The 16,141-nt window shown below is 38.2% G+C and overlaps 1 protein-coding gene across 2 annotated transcripts in view; it reads left to right on the top strand.

Moving 5' to 3' along the window:
* The window catches only part of LOC118199996 (uncharacterized), a 114,312-nt gene that overhangs the window by 78,386 nt on the left and 19,785 nt on the right, over positions 1-16,141 (top strand). For both annotated transcript variants that reach the window (XM_085818800.1, XM_085818799.1), the window contains exon 13: positions 4,291-4,441. In XM_085818800.1, coding sequence (XP_085674926.1) covers positions 4,291-4,441 — 151 coding nt within the window. The remainder of the gene's footprint in view (positions 1-4,290; positions 4,442-16,141) is intronic.

Raw genomic sequence — 16,141 nt, 5'->3', positions numbered from 1 at the left:
GAGTGGAAAAGTTATCGATGTAGAGGTTTAGTAGATGTAGAGGTTAGCATGCAAAGGATGCGAATTGTGGAAGGGTCCTCGATCTGGTGAAGCCTTTGATGAGTGGCAGAAAACCCATTCTCGCACTTGCAGGAGAAATCATTTCGGTTCATCTGCCAAAATGGAAGCTGGCAGAATAGTTAAAATTTTTCAGAGGTCTCAAAGTGCAAGGGGTGGGAGATACATCAATTATATTGGTGATGGTGATTCAAAAACATTTCTTTCCATAACAGAAATCAAACCATATGAAGATGTGACTGTGTCAAAACTAGAGTGTGTAGGGCACATCCAGAAGAGGATGGGCACTCGCTTACGTAAACTGAAAGCTGATTATAAGGGACGAAAGCTTTCAGATGGCAAAAGTCTATCTGGACAAGGTCGACTTACAGATAGTGCCATGAGACACAAATTTCTTTTTCTAATCTCACATTTATTTTATCAAACACATTTTCTGGATTAAATATGGAACATTTATCACACACATATAAAATATCAAAATATCATAACTTAGAACAGTAAACGTAATAAATTAAAATGGAATAGTAGGCTAAGGCCGAAACGTGACTACTCGGAGATAATTACAATCCTGTCCAATCGAACATATATGCAGTCGCAATTTTCTCATATTAATTTCGTGCTGTGCCCATAATATTGCTGTACATGTGCAAGATCTTTTTTTTTACTTTCGTATTCTTTAACACACTTAAAATAATCACGTGGTCACACATCGCTGGTAATTCACATTCTGGAGTCGAACACCTATAGATAATCTGCTTGAGATGTTTTAGAACGGTATCGTGGCAGATGGATTTTAACACTGAGCATTTTCATCTAAAAAATCGCAACCTTTAGTTCTGCTTCTTTTTATGCAAAAATAAGACGACAATCCATGTGAAAACATCAGGAACGATGAAACTCCATTAGCGCGACATGCAGGAACACAAAACCGCACAACGTTTGGCGTCGCTAATTGCCAAGCGACTGCAGGAAGGTCACGGGCGCAGAAGGGAAGAAGGGAAGAAACCAGTGTGACCGGTGCTTATATACACACGTGCAGTTCCGCGATTACGATTAAAATTTGTGATGCTGGCAAACTGCGTGGTGTGAGAAGTTACTATTCTCACAGTTTTATAGACAGACATATTTTTTCGCTCACTACAACGCTCAAGTCCTCTAATTCTCGTTTCAAGAATTCTGACTAAATTGTCAATATTTATTTTTCTTTCGCAACAACTTCTCTGTCAGTTTTACTATTTTTGGAAACGATCTATGGGTTTGGAAAAATATTAGAGATTTTGCCGTCCGTTAGTTTACTGATTATTGGGGCACTGTCCTTACAACGGAATACTTCTATTATATCATCTGCAGTTATTACCACACCTCCATACTTTTTCACGAATTCTATTAATTGAAAAATTTTGCTTTGGGTTCTCGGTATCTGAAAGCCTTCACATTCGCAGCTACCATCTTAGGTTAGGGATACCGCTATATACTATTGGCGACGTATCATGAGATATGCGATTAAAAACTGTAGAGACATTAGGTATTTTTTTTTGAAAGCAAGAGAGATGAAAAATGAGCAATGCCTTCGCCTTGACTCGAACCACGGAGGCATGCTAAGAAGACAGAGAAATACCTTATATGTTCCCCTTTTTTTAAAGAGTGACTGGGGATTAGGGGACCCAATCGCCAAATGCTGGTGATGGAGTATCATCATCCACCACTTTTTTTAGTTCGGGTGCCACTGTAGAGACATTAAGTATTTTTTTACAGCAAGAGAGATGAAAAATGAGAACTGCCCTCGCGGAACTCGAACCACGGACCTCTCGAATACGCGTCGAGCGTGCTGACCACTAATCCACAAAGGCGGGAGAAATACAGTATATAAGGCATGCTATTCAGTAAAATTTGTCTTACTCTTGTAGCATGCTGAAGAAGTTAAGACTGAATTGTATTAAAGGTTATTCTTTATTATATTTACGTCAGCTTCCTGTATATGCTTATTTAAGTCTCAATGAAATAAATTCCCACATAACTATTTCAGGCGGTATTTTTCCGTTATGCACCCGATGCACATTTTTTGCGGGCTTTTTAATCGTGAACGTTCTAGTTATAACAATAGTTTTATAGATGACAAACACACGCACACACGTTCGGCAAATGATAGCCATTAGCTCATCACCTGCCATACTTTGATAGGTGCATAACGGAAGAGTACCCTTAAGGCTTATAAGAATAAAAAAAGTTATCTTTAAATGAAAATAGCATTAAATGTAATCTTTTGGCCCACGAATATCATTTAAAAAAATCTATTTTTAGAAATTCTGTTAATTTTCCCTTGTGACACAACACATCGCAGCTCAGTAGGCTGAAGTCTGTAATCATTCCCGAGCGTAATGTCGACATAAAATAGCACCATACTGTTTGATGTTCAATTAGTGATGTATAAAACAAAGAAATGATTTATGCATCTTTTGCGTTAGTCATTTCTCAAGCTGACATGAATTCAGAGTCAAGTGGTGATGAAAGCAAAAACTAAAAAAACAATTATTTACCAGGTTGGTATAAGGAGACGCTCCTTTGTGAGAAACAGCCCACCTCCGCGACAGCAAGCAGCTGTATTGCTTAATTAAGCTGTCCCAATTGGTGTAAGGGTTATAAGATATTCAGCATATATGAAATAAATCATAAACTTTGGTATAACGTTCTGATTTGAGATATATGGCGAGCATTAAGGGGGCTATGGAGCCAAATTATTGATCATTCAGATTTATGTTATTAAATGAATTGTGCTCTTTTCAACACGGAAAAGCTTTATTTAATGCCGTAATGAAATTAAGAATCGAATCCTCCACATATTTTATTACGAAAGAATGTGTACTGTGTATGCATGTTGCATTAAGCATATGCTACTCTCTTTACAGAAAATAATAATAATAATAATAATAATAATAATAAATTGCTGTTGATTCCAATGTTCTGATATTAGATCTTTCCGGGTATTGGATAATCGGTTTTGGGACTTAGCACTGCATCTCATTTGTAGATTTGTCAACAATGCTTCCTGCTAGTCTTTCGATGTCATTAAATTTTACGTCAGTTGGATAGGTCTTCAATATTCAGCAGAATAAATTATCGCGTATTTATTATGACTGCTTATCTTTGTGCTTTTATATTATGAGAGAGCTAGCCTATTTCCATTCTGAAGTCTCAATTTGTGGTTCCAGTCTTCAGCTATAGCTGAAAACTAGTTAAGGAGATCGGTGTGACACATTTTGCCAAATAGCTTTCCTACACCAAGCAAACATGCTGCATGAACATTATGATATTTCTACTTTTAAAATTTGATTTTACTAGCTTTTTAAGTAAGATTTCTAACAGGCTGATCAAATATTTTACTGGAAAAGTTCATACGTTGCCTTTAACATGTTTTATGCACCTATATGATTAAGGAATTTTATTGTCAATTTTTTATGGGTACTGTTTAAAATAAATAGTACAGAATTAAATATGCCATTAATTAGCAATATATATATACTCTGAATATCACTAGTTATATTTACGGGAACGAAAAAACGTTATATTTAATTCTATTAATTAATTATTCAAGTAATTAGTTAAGAGCTTTTTTTCATTAGGTAGTACAATATGTTGTTATAATTTCAATCAAATTAATTTTAATGAAACTCTTTAGCATTTGTAAGACCTGGGGAAAAATGAGAAAGAGTACTTTCAAATTTAAAAAAAAGGAAAATATTACTAATGTGAATGTATTTAAATACAATTTGTCTGAAAAAATAAGAAATGCTTTTTTTATTTCAAAAATCTGTTAAATTTATTTGCTACCATCCAGCTGATTAACATCATGGTGCCTCTAATAATGCTGCCTTGGTACAAAGGCTTTGTCAGGTTATGCTTTTTTCATGTAATTAAATACCATTAATAATATACGATTTTTTCTACCATTTCATTTGATGATGTTTTGTGCAATCGAAACACATACTCAAATATTTCTCTAAATAAATAGCGACATTTTGAGTATTAATGACTTAGACCATTCCAAGGATAGAATCGAAAAACTAGCGAAAAGTGAGAGTTTAATTCTAATTTATTCAATGTAAAAATTTTTAAAAACAACTTCATCATTCATTAGTTTTTGCTATAAAAACTGGGTTTTCTTTCATTGTAATACTTTCATTGTAACATATAACGCTTTGATTAACTATTTGTTTTTTATTTTTTCTTTCTTAGGTACCACTCATGACGAAAGAAATAAGTCAAGCGTAAATATTATAGCTCACCTTGGATTTTCTGCATTGGGATTTTGTATAATCGGCGTACTCCTAGCATGCTATACAGTGATCAGGAGCAAAAAAATAGAACGGGTTTCTAAAAATCAGTTGTAAGTTGAAGTAAATTTTATTATTGAAGATAGTAGAACTTTATTAAAGAAGAGGTTCATATTTTATGTTACTTTACTTGGCATTTACATCTTTAAAATAAGTTAATTGCGTGGTGGAAATCGTTGTTTACATGAAACAAAATTTTATTTAAATAAGATAAGATGATTCAACTTTTGAAGTTATTTACTTAATGAAAAGCAGTCAGTTGAGATCTCCAATGTGATCAATCAGCTACCGAAGATTCATAATATGCTTCAAATGTCCTCAGAAAGTTACAATTTCGGATACCGCACATGATTAAGCCTATTTACCATCTCTTTTTAATATCAGAAACTATGATTACATCTTGATATGAAGCTATTATCTCAAAAAGAAATTTTCCCCATAGATTTAAGAATTATATAAGACTGGATGTTATTGATTCTCATAGGATAATGTGTTTCCTCGCATAATGTTCGTTGTTTATGGTCCGATCTGGTAGACATTTAAGGCGAAACGTATAGCCTTAAACATTCCAAACTATTATTTCGATACCATGCAATAAAATCCATTCTTCATTCAATTGGTTTAGCGTAATATTTGTTTCTTTTGGGGCCCGTAAGGTAAATAACAAGTACTAAAATTCAGCTGAAGATTTTAAAATAACAATTAATGCTTTTGATGACCTCGTAATGATATTTTCTTAAAGGTCAACAATAACTGTTGTTATGTATTAATCGTTTTATTTTTTTTTAAGCTTAAGTTGTTTTGCTCACTTCAGTTTTGATTTGTAATTGAAAGTTCTAAATTTTTTTTTTTTTTTTTTTTTTTTTTTTTTTTTTTTGTTGTTTAAAGTTGGTTGTTGTAAGTTTAAATTGTAACTTTTGGTAAACTTTAATTTTGGTTAGGTTGCTTTAAAAGTTTGAGTTAAAGTTGTTTAATTTTAATTTGAGTTTAGGGACTTAAGATTTTTGGTTTTTGTAACTTGTTGTTTTGACCCTTAAGGTTGTTTAATTTTCAACTTTAACTTTTTTAAAGCCTTGCTGTTGCACTTTTGGTGTGTTAATTTTTTTTTCTTAACCTTAAGTAATTTTATTTGTATCCCTGTTTCTTTTAAAGTTAAACGAATACATATTTTCTGACTGGCGGTATGATAATTTTTTTTTTGTATTTGGTATTTCAATTTGGATAATTTATGTGTGTATACTTTAATTGTGGCTGAAGAAAAAATTTTTAGAGTGCTGATATTTTTATTATGAATTATAATGTTGTGTAATTAGTAGTTTCATTTTTTAATTTCCCAAAGTCATTTTTGTATAAACTTGGTTCAGAGATTTTTCATCCCTTGCCCTCGGCTTGGATTTCCTTCTTGGAAACTCTTATCAGCGGTTTTGCTGCACCCCAAAATTCCTTCTCCCAAGCGATACACCACATGTGGGGGGCGAAGTTGAATGGATATACCATATGGTGTTTCACGGAAAGAGGACCCTGTTTTTCTCGACAGGCAAGCATGGAGATGTTCTACAGCATACTTATCCGTTGAGTTAGAAGATCTGCATTATCGACTGGGACCCTCGAGCGAGGCTAGTTTCTTCCCCCCCCTTGTTTTCGTCTGCAGATTTGATGACACATTGGTGTGGCCTTGGAAGTTGAATGATGGAATAGCGAGAAACGGCTTGTCTGACAGTCGGGAAACCCCTTCCCGTGAAGATTCCTAGCGTTGGGTTGCTGGTTTTTGGCTTCCTGCTGATCACCATCTACGCCAAGTTTTCAGAAAACGCGCCAAGTATTAAAGTGGTTTTCTGAGCTCCGTAATGTCAATGCGAACGGAATCCAGAATACGGCGCCGCCAGTGGGCAAACAATCTACTTCTCCTCCGCCTCTACAGATCCAAACTGAAATGGAAATTACAGCATCTTCTCCACCTGCTTCTCCTTCTGCACTTGAGCTGTCGAAGAGCGCAATCCAAATTTATTCTCTAAAAAATCGCCACACAGACCTCCTTTTTGATATTCAGCGACTACAAAGAACGGAGACACCTAACAAGGAATTGATGATCAAGCAGTTGCAGGATGAGGGTGAGAAAGTTTTATTTTCCTTGCATACCCTCTGCACTAAACTAGGCATTAATTTATTTACCCTCCCTGCCACTGAAGAGGAATTCTTCAAAGAATGCAAAAAATCTACTAAAACCCCTGATTCTGATCCTAAAACCCAAAATTCTGATCCTAAAACCCAAAATTCTGATCCTAAAACTCAAAGTTCAAATCCACCCTCATCCTCAGCCAATCCAAATCCTCCAAAAGATACTTCTAAAATTGAATCTAAAAAACGCACTAGACCCACAGACAATGAAGGATTTTCAGTTCCTCCTAAACATCTAATAGCCAAAAAACCATTACCCAACACTAATAATAATGAAAACATTACAACATCTAACTCTTTCACAAACATACAAAACTCTGATAACACTGAACACTCGACTCAGCAGCCGGCTGTCACTCAAGCACCAAAAATTCAAGCACCACCTCCAATTTTCATAAAACCGCGTGCTGATTGGTTCTTTCTCCTCAATCAGTTACGCCGACATGCACCAACTGTTCTTTCCAAACAAAACATAGACTTTCTTAAACTCACAACCACTAATGAAACTGATTATAGAACAGTTGTTAGATTCCTCACAGACAATAACATTGAATTCAAGTCACACACACTCAAAGCAGATAGACCACTTAAAGTTGTTAATAGGGGATTACCCTCCAATACACCTCTCAACGTTGTACAGACTGCGGTTGAAGTGCTTGGCTCAAAATTCATAAAATTTCTCAACTGAAGAAGTGGAAAACGAAGATGCCGATGCCCCTCTTTTATTTGCAAATCTACAATAGCCTAAAAGCTGAGGAAATATATTCAATAACCGAACTCCTTGGAACTGAAGTCTCCATGGAACACTTCAAAGGACAGAAGGGTCCCTCCTAATGCTGGCGTTGCCAGGGATTTTTTCATTCGTCCGAAGTCTGCACCTTACCAAGACGATGCGTCAGATGTGCCGGGCCGCATCAAGCAAAGGACTGTACAAAACCTTTCGAAGAGCCGAACAAATGTGCAAATTGCTCAGGAAACCATGCAGCAAACTGGCGTTCCTGCCCGAAGTTTCCTGGCTCCAAAAACAGACAACCTCCAAAGCCAAGTACCAAACCCAGTCAGACCGTTGACAACACTAACAAATTTAACTTACAACATAATACATTTCCAATACTGCCGGCTGCACACACTCCCAGTGCAAATAATATCCGCTCTGGAGTTTCATACTCTGCTGCCCTTACGGGTATGCAACAGGCTGCACCACAAATTATTCCAAATTTATCGGTCCCCTTAGGAGCTAATTCGACACTAAATTGTACCGAAATCCTTTTGGCTATAATTCAAATTTCTAATCAGCCTGGCATTGACCAGAGCAAATTACTTCTGGCATTCAAAAACACCTTACCGCAGCTCAGAGTGGCTCCATCTGGTGCTGACGCGGCATACTACATCTTTGAGAGTTATATTACTCTCCAATTCTCTGATATCCCCAGTCAGTAAAATTCAATACTTTGAAAGGATTGAAAAACTTCAAACTATGCACCTGGAATGCAAATGGCATCCTATCCAAATTCCATGAGTTTAGAGACTATGTAGAAGAGAAAGATTTTGATATTATTTTTGTCCAAGAGACCAAACTCCAGCCAGGGAGAGCTCCCAAGCATGCAAACTATGCATTATATAAAAATGACAGACAAGCTTCTAATACTCGTGATGTTTATCATGGTGGCACTTGTGTCTATATTAAAAATTCAATACCTCACAAAAGAATTGACACTCCGAGTATGAGTAAACTCGAGGCAACAATCATTGAAATTTTCATTCAAAATTCGCCCTTCCTTGTAATGATCTCTGCATATCTTCCACCAGGTGGAAATTTACCTGTGGTTGATTTTAACAAATTGCTTACCTTATCCAACAATCTAATCATAGCTGGTGATTTAAATTGTCACCATCAGCATTGGCGTTGTCACAGATCAAACCCTGCTGGTCGTGGCCTTCTAAAATGGGCTCAGTGCGCCCAAATTAAAATTATTGCGCCGGATTCCCCCACTAGATATGGTTCACGGGGTGCCCCTTCATTCATTGATTTAGCACTCTTTCGAAACATCCCTTTTGGATATCACGTGACTGTTTAAAACTGTTTATCTTCAGATCACAACCCCGTGATCATAGACCTTAACTGTACTATTTTTAATCAAAATTCTACGGCACTCGTCTCTACAAACTGGGACAATTTTTGTTTCAAACTTAAAAGTAAAAATTTGCCCTCCCTTGAAATTAAATCCAGCCATGATATAGACTCGGCAGTTGATCAATTAACGACCATTTTAACAGATACTTATAAGGAAGTATCAAAACCCACCCTTAGACCCAATTTTCGTAAATTACCACAAGAAATTAAGCTCAAAATTAAAGAAAAGAATAAAGTACGGAGACTTTGGCAAAGAAATAGAAATCCTGGATTAAAAATTCAACTCCGTACTTTCCAAAATGAGATCAAGGCATCATGTGACCAGTTCTTCCAATCACAATACACGAATTACATTCAGTCCCTAACGACCAATGATAACAGTCTTTGGCGCGCATCAGCCCGCCTACGCAAACACAAATCTAACATTCCGTCCTTAGCTACGGACGCAGCGGTGGCTCACACAGACGCTGAGAAATCCGAATTAATTGCGGATTCTCTTCAAACTCAATTTACACCACATAATGAAGGAATTTTTGCGAACAACGCAAGTTCTTTCCCACAAGATATTGAACGTTTCCTCTCCTCGCCTTTCGCGAGAGAAATACAATATACATCCATGAGCGAGGTAAGTGAATACATTACCAAGCTCAAACCCAAAAAAGCCCCTGGTATGGACTCTATTTCTAATCGTATGATTAAAAATTTACCCACCAGTTATCTATTTTTCTTAGTAATGCTTATAAATTTTATGATACAGCATTGCTATTTTCCTCAAAGCTGGAAACAAGCACTTATTGTGCCTATTCCAAAACCAGGCCAAAGCCTTTCAAACCCTCAAAATTATAGACCTATCAGCCTCCTATCATCGTTATCAAAGATATACGAATTTGTGTTCCTTAAACGCCTGAATGATTTTCTCCGAAATCACAACGTTCTGATTGATGAACAATTTGGATTTCGAGCAAAACACTGCACTACGCACCAGCTGCTGAGGACAGTGGAGTTCATTCACGAAGGGTTTCGTAACAAAATGCTTACTGGCGCTTTATGTCTTGACATAGCCAAAGCATTTGATAGGACTTGGCATATAGGAATCATTATCAAGCTCATACGTCTTGACGTTTCGGCCCACTTAATTCATATAATTAATTCGTACCTCACTAATAGATCTTTTTCTGTACGAGTTAATTCTTTCATTTCGGCACCCCGTCCTATACTAAGCGGCGTCCGCGAAGGGTCACTTTTAGGCCCAATTTTGTTCAACATCTTCATAAATGACATACCAAAATCACCTAGTATCACTCTTGCACTTTATGCAGATGATACGGCCATCCTAGCCCAGAACAAACGCCTTAAAAACTTGGTCCAAATCATTCAGAGATATCTCTCCAGCCTTGAGCACTGGCTCATCACTTGGAAAATAAAAATTAATGTTGCTAAATGTGCTCCTATGATCTTCAAACGTAGCCCCCTCCCGTACCCTTCCATTAATATAAAGTTCTTTGATGACTATGTTCCCTGGTCAAACTCTTACAAGTACCTAGCAGTTGTACTTGATTCAAAATTACTCTGGCGCCTTCACATTGAAAATGTTCTCAATAAAGCGAAAGTTGCTAGAGCCCAACTTTACCCCTTATTAGCTCGAAAGAGCCATCTGTCAATTAAAAACAAAATTCTTCTCTATACATCAATTATAAGACCCGTCTTTATGTATGCATGTACAATCTGGGGTACTGCTGCAAAAACTCATGTGAAAAAACTTCAATCTTTTCAAAGTAAAACCTTACGTATGGCCCTTAATGCAGCCTGGTACGTCCGTACAGATGTGATTCATTCGGACCTTAACATTAAACCTGTTGATTATCTTATCAAAAAACTTAGTCAAAATTTATTCCTTAAAATTGAACAGATTGATAATCGAGCACTTCAACAGATGCCAGCATACGACCCTTCTATTCGCAGCTCACAGAAGAGACCGAGAGCCGTGATTGGCCGAGAGTTCAGCATCTACCCGTCATCTAAAAGGGCAAGACACGCCCTCTCAACAACAGACATCACAGTTTTTTGGCCCTCGTGAGAGTAGCACGTCGCTTGCGAGTGCTCGTTCCACCAGATCCGGTTCTTCGATTTCATCATCCTGTCCTAGGCCTAATCGCCGCGCTTGCGTGGCCACGTGCCCAGAGATTTCGAGTTTTGACTATCGTACATGTAAGACGTGCATCTGCTCGCTCCTGATTTTGTGATATTGGAACTCTTCTTTTATTATACCTGATCAGAGTGCATGCCGCTGTAACAGTAGGCCGGCATTGCAATAGACTCTGATTGCTTTCCCCGTTGCTATATTCTCTGCCATCCGCTCCACCATGGATCGAATGATTGATTTTATTGCCGCTGAGATTACCAACTTAGAATGCGTTGAAGAAGCTGATGGATCTCTCTCATCTAAAGATGCACGAGACCTTAAATTCCTTCGTCGTCTCAAACTTTTCATCGACAGAGAATTGAATGCTGATCGTTCTTCTACTTCTCTTCCCAAACCAAACATAGCTCCTAAGGTTAATGACAACGATTCTTCAATAACTGGAATCAACAAAACTAATGCCAGACGAGCCAGCAGCCCTGCGCGCTCAGATGAAGAGCAATCGAAAAAATATAAAGCATTGTATGAAGACAGCTCCGATACGGACTCAGGTCCTAAAGGAGATATTACTAGAAGACCAAGAAAACCCTCTCGAAAGCCTACCCTGACGAATTCCTCTGATTCGACAGCTGAGCCGACCGCGGAAACAACTTCTGATAATTTGGATACAGCCCCAGAAGTACAGGTCGCAGATCCGGCTACCGAAACACCAAAAAATAACGTCATGGACACTTCTCCCAGTCCGCAACCAATGCTGACGCTACCATCGACCAATCCTAACACGAGCTCAAGAAAACCACCGCCTATCATGGTTAAAGATGAAAGATTCAAATTTTCAGAAGTTAAAGCACTCCTCATCGGTTATAATCTGCAGGCTGAAAAGGATTACTTTGGTCAATTAATTCAGAGTGGATTTAAAATCCAATCCAAATCCCCTGCGCTTTATAAACAAATCATACAGGTCTTCAAAGACAAAGGTATTCGATATCACTGCTTCGAATTGCCTGAAAACAAATATGTTAAGGCTGTTATTAGACATCTCCCCAATGACACGGACGAAAGCGAAATTGCTGAGTATTTAACTGAAAAAGGTTATAGCATCATCAGAGTGAATCAACTCAAACGAAGACGAGACGGAAAAGTCATAAATATGCCTCTCTTCTTGATCACCCTGGATCGTAAGGAAAAAAGTAAAAATATCTTCGACGAAGAATTCATCCTAGGAATGAGGATTAAAGTAGAAAGATACCGAGGTAGAGCTGGACCCCTGCAGTGTTTTCGCTGCCAGGGATTTCACCATGCTCAGACATACTGCCACCATGAACCTCGGTGCGTTAAGTGTGGAGACGCTCATCAATCGTTTTTATGTAAAAAAGACAAGAATACTCCCCCTACGTGTGCGAATTGTAAGATAACTGGACACACTGCGAACTTTCGTGGTTGTGAAAAGTTTCCAAAGCCTAAAGCTCAGGTTCAGCCATCATTTTATGCAGATCGAGTAATTAGTAACAAATCCTACTCGCAAGCCTTAGCCAGTGGACTTACCCCTGAAGCGGTAAGCGAAGCTAAAACCATTCTACATGAACTTAAAAGCTTTGTCGCAATTATTCAAAATTCTGGACTTCCCCTGCTCTTCAAGCAACTAACCCAAGAAAAAAACGCTCTACCTCAAGAAAATGTGATCTCAGATAATGGGCCAACACACTAATAAGGCAAATTTAATCCGCTTCATGGTGTGGAATTCAAATAGTCTCCGCAATAAAATCTCAGAACTGCAAGAATTTCTGTACGAGCACGATATTGACTTCGCGCTCATTACTGAGACACATGCTCAAAGATGTTACAGTCTGAATATCTCCAACTACAGAATCTATCGCTGTGATAGAACTAGCCATCGAGGCGGAGGTGTCGCCATCTATGTGAAGAGAAATTTACCATCTTGCCTAGTTAAAGAGTGTAAAGACTTTGGTTGCGAGCTGATTACAGTGTGCATTACCCTTCCGGTGTACAAAAATATTTATTTCAGTGCTTTTTATAATCCACCGCATAATGTGTTAACTTATAACCTACTAGACTCAATCCTTCCTCCTGATACTCCTACGATCCTGGCAGGAGACCTAAATGCCAAGAGCATCGCATGGAATTGCCGTAAAGGAAATACAAACGGTAAAACTCTACAAAATTACATTTTAAGCCATCCTGTTGTTATTTACACACCGGACGAATACACTTATCGCCCGGACAGAATAGAATATTCCGACATTCTGGATATTGTTTTGTCCACCTCAACTATCCCTATCACGCTTGATGTATTGCACGAACTATCCTCGGATCACTTACCGATCATTGCTACTTTAGGGGTGAACAAAAGTAATACTGCTTCCACTAGGAAAATTACTGACTGGCAGCGCTATGAACTCTTCATGAAAGACAGTGTTCTTAATGTCAGAAATTTGATCTGTGTTGATAACATCGACTCTGCAGTATCCTCATTTACCTCAAAAATTTAAAGGGCTATTGAAAATGCTAGTGATACAGTTGTAAATACAAACACGCTCTTCCGACTGCCGCCTAAAATACGTCAAATGATGAGGCATAGAAATCGCCTCACAAAAATTTACAACCTTACCTGGGATCCTGTCGCCAAAAGGGCGATAAATCGCCTAAACCGGGACATCAAAACTGCTGTGAAGCAACACAAGGACGAACTCTGGTGTGAAAAAATGTGCAACTTAGATTTCCGTGACGGATCTGTTTGGACTTTAATAAAAAACCTCAAAGCAAATTTTGTTACCAATCGTCCCATCTTCCATAACAGAGTTGTTGCCCTTTCAAATGAAGATAAAGCAAATGTTTTCGCCTCGCATTTGGAACTACAATTTACGCCAAATGATTGGCCTGTGGACAGAAACTTTGAACTTTTCACCCTTACTCATGTGAAAGATTGGCTAAATGCCCCCACAGCACGAAATATTCCCAAATTTGCTACCCCTGTAGAAGTGTCTCAAATTATTAAAAAACTCAAATCACGCAAAGCTCCCGGAAATGATGGCATTTCTAATACTGCAGTTAAAATATTACCTCCCTGTGCAGTAGCGAATTTCACTAGCATTTTAAATGCGTGTTTATTTAACTCCTACTTTCCACAGCAGTGGAAAAGTGCAAAAATTATTTTAATTCCTAAACCTGGAAAGGACCACACGAAACCAGATGGCTATCGACCTATTAGTCTCCTGCCTGTGCTCGGAAAAATTTATGAGCGCATTATTCTCTCACGTATGCAATCCTATCTAAACATGTTGCCTCCGGAAAAATTTGGTTTCCGCCAGCACCTTTCTACTACGAAGCAATTGTTACGCATTACTGACTTTTGTGGCTCTGCTTTGCATAACAAACAAAGTGTTGCTCTCCTCATGTTGGACGTGGCGAAAGCCTTCGACCGCGTCTGGCATGAGGGGCTCATATCCAAATTAATTACTGCTAACGTGGACCGAGAAATGATCTTGACAATTCACTCCTTCATTACAAACCGGACTTTTTGTGTTTGTGTGAACGGTGCTATCTCCTCGTCTAGAAATATCCATAGCGGTATTCCGCAAGGGTCAGTTCTAGGACCTTATCTATTTTATGCTGCTGACTTTCCTCAAGCATCTCAAAATAACGCTATTTTGGCCTGTTATGCAGACGACACTGCCCTGGCAGTAAAGTCTGTTAATATGAATCACGCCATCAAAAAACTACAAGATGTCATTCCTAGCATTGAACGATGGTGCGCGCAATGGAAAGTCCAAATAAACGCAGCCAAATCTCAACTTCTCCTCATACGCAGAAATAAAAGGAACACACCTGTCAAAAGAGGACTTTATCTATTTAACGAAATTGTTCCAATTGTTCCCCATGCCAAGTACCTCGGAGTGATTATAAATGATCGCTTAACGTGGACTAACCATATAAATTACGTCAGGGATAAGGCCTTACAAATTATCAAATGTCTCTTCCCAATTATTGATAAATACTCCACTCTCGACCTGGGAAAAAAGCGGCTCATCTACACGTCTGCGATCAGACCGATCATGACTTACGCCTCCCCAGCGTGGGCCGCCCTGACCAAAACTGACCTCAATAAATTATGTGTTGTGCAGAACCGCTATCTCAGGATTATTACGAATGCTCATTATTTCGTGACAAATAAGTGTCTACAAGATGACCTCAAGATCGACCCCTTAGATAAGTTCATCGCAAAGCAAAATCGGAATTTCTTCAGAGAAGCCCAGGACTGCAATCATATGCGTCAATTTAACCTCTTTGAATATGAAATATTGCACGAAGACAGGCACCTTAGACCATTTACTGCATTTATCCTCAATGAAAATCAGAACTTTCCAACCTAAGTTTTTACCCTGTGTTTACTTGGAAAACTGAAATGCTTAAAGTTAAGCAGCCACTATCGGGGTCAAGGCACGGGAGGGTGACCTCCCACGGGACTACGAACTAAAGTCTTCTACTGCTTACTGTAGATCTCTCACTGCTCCTATTGGTTTCAAATTTCTTTTATTTAATTTAACTTTTAGTTTACTGGAAAGTATGTTTTTATGTCTCTGCAATTGAATATTTTGTAAATAGCAAATTCTCATGATTTTCGCATACATGTCTCAACAGCCAATCAAAAGACCTCTACTAAGAGATATCTTTGACTGCTTCTGCTGGACTCCCTGTGGAATTTTACTTTTGTATATAGTCTTTCTAGTTGTGAGAAAAATGCACTTTGATGAGTTTATGCACTGAATATTTGTAAAAATGCACACTGTACCTGAAACTTGGACCAGCATCTCTCCAGCCTACCAGACACCGCTATAGCCTCACGTGACAAAGTAGTCACACCTTCTTTCATTTTGCATCCTGTCCTCCGGACACACTCATGCATTTGCTATACCTGCAATGTACTTTTTAATTCATGACAGCCGGTATACAGCTTGCTATCAGCAAGCTACACACGGCAATAGTGGGAAAAGGAAAGGATCTCAACAACAGTTCCAGCCCCCGCGCCACAAAGGAAGGACGTCTATTCAGCGAGCTGCCATATAATTGTTTTTTCCATCAACAGCACCGGCAATTAAGATCTTCAAGCAAAGTTATCAATCTGTTCGCTTAGAATCACATCTCCCGCAGAGTTTAAATCTCCCTAAGAATATTTTCAACGGGTTCCCTTTTTATTATTTGCGCTACCCTACACAAGCAACATGCCAATCAGCCTATTAATCGTAAACTCTTTCCTATCCGCTTTTTGCTTTAGTGTTTGTA

The sequence above is a fragment of the Stegodyphus dumicola genome, chromosome 6 (assembly GCF_044657685.1).
Source record: "Stegodyphus dumicola isolate Sdum_Otavi_A_Nest chromosome 6, ASM4465768v1".
NCBI lineage: Eukaryota > Metazoa > Arthropoda > Arachnida > Araneae > Eresidae > Stegodyphus > Stegodyphus dumicola.
This window is presented reverse-complemented; position numbering and strand designations above follow the sequence as displayed.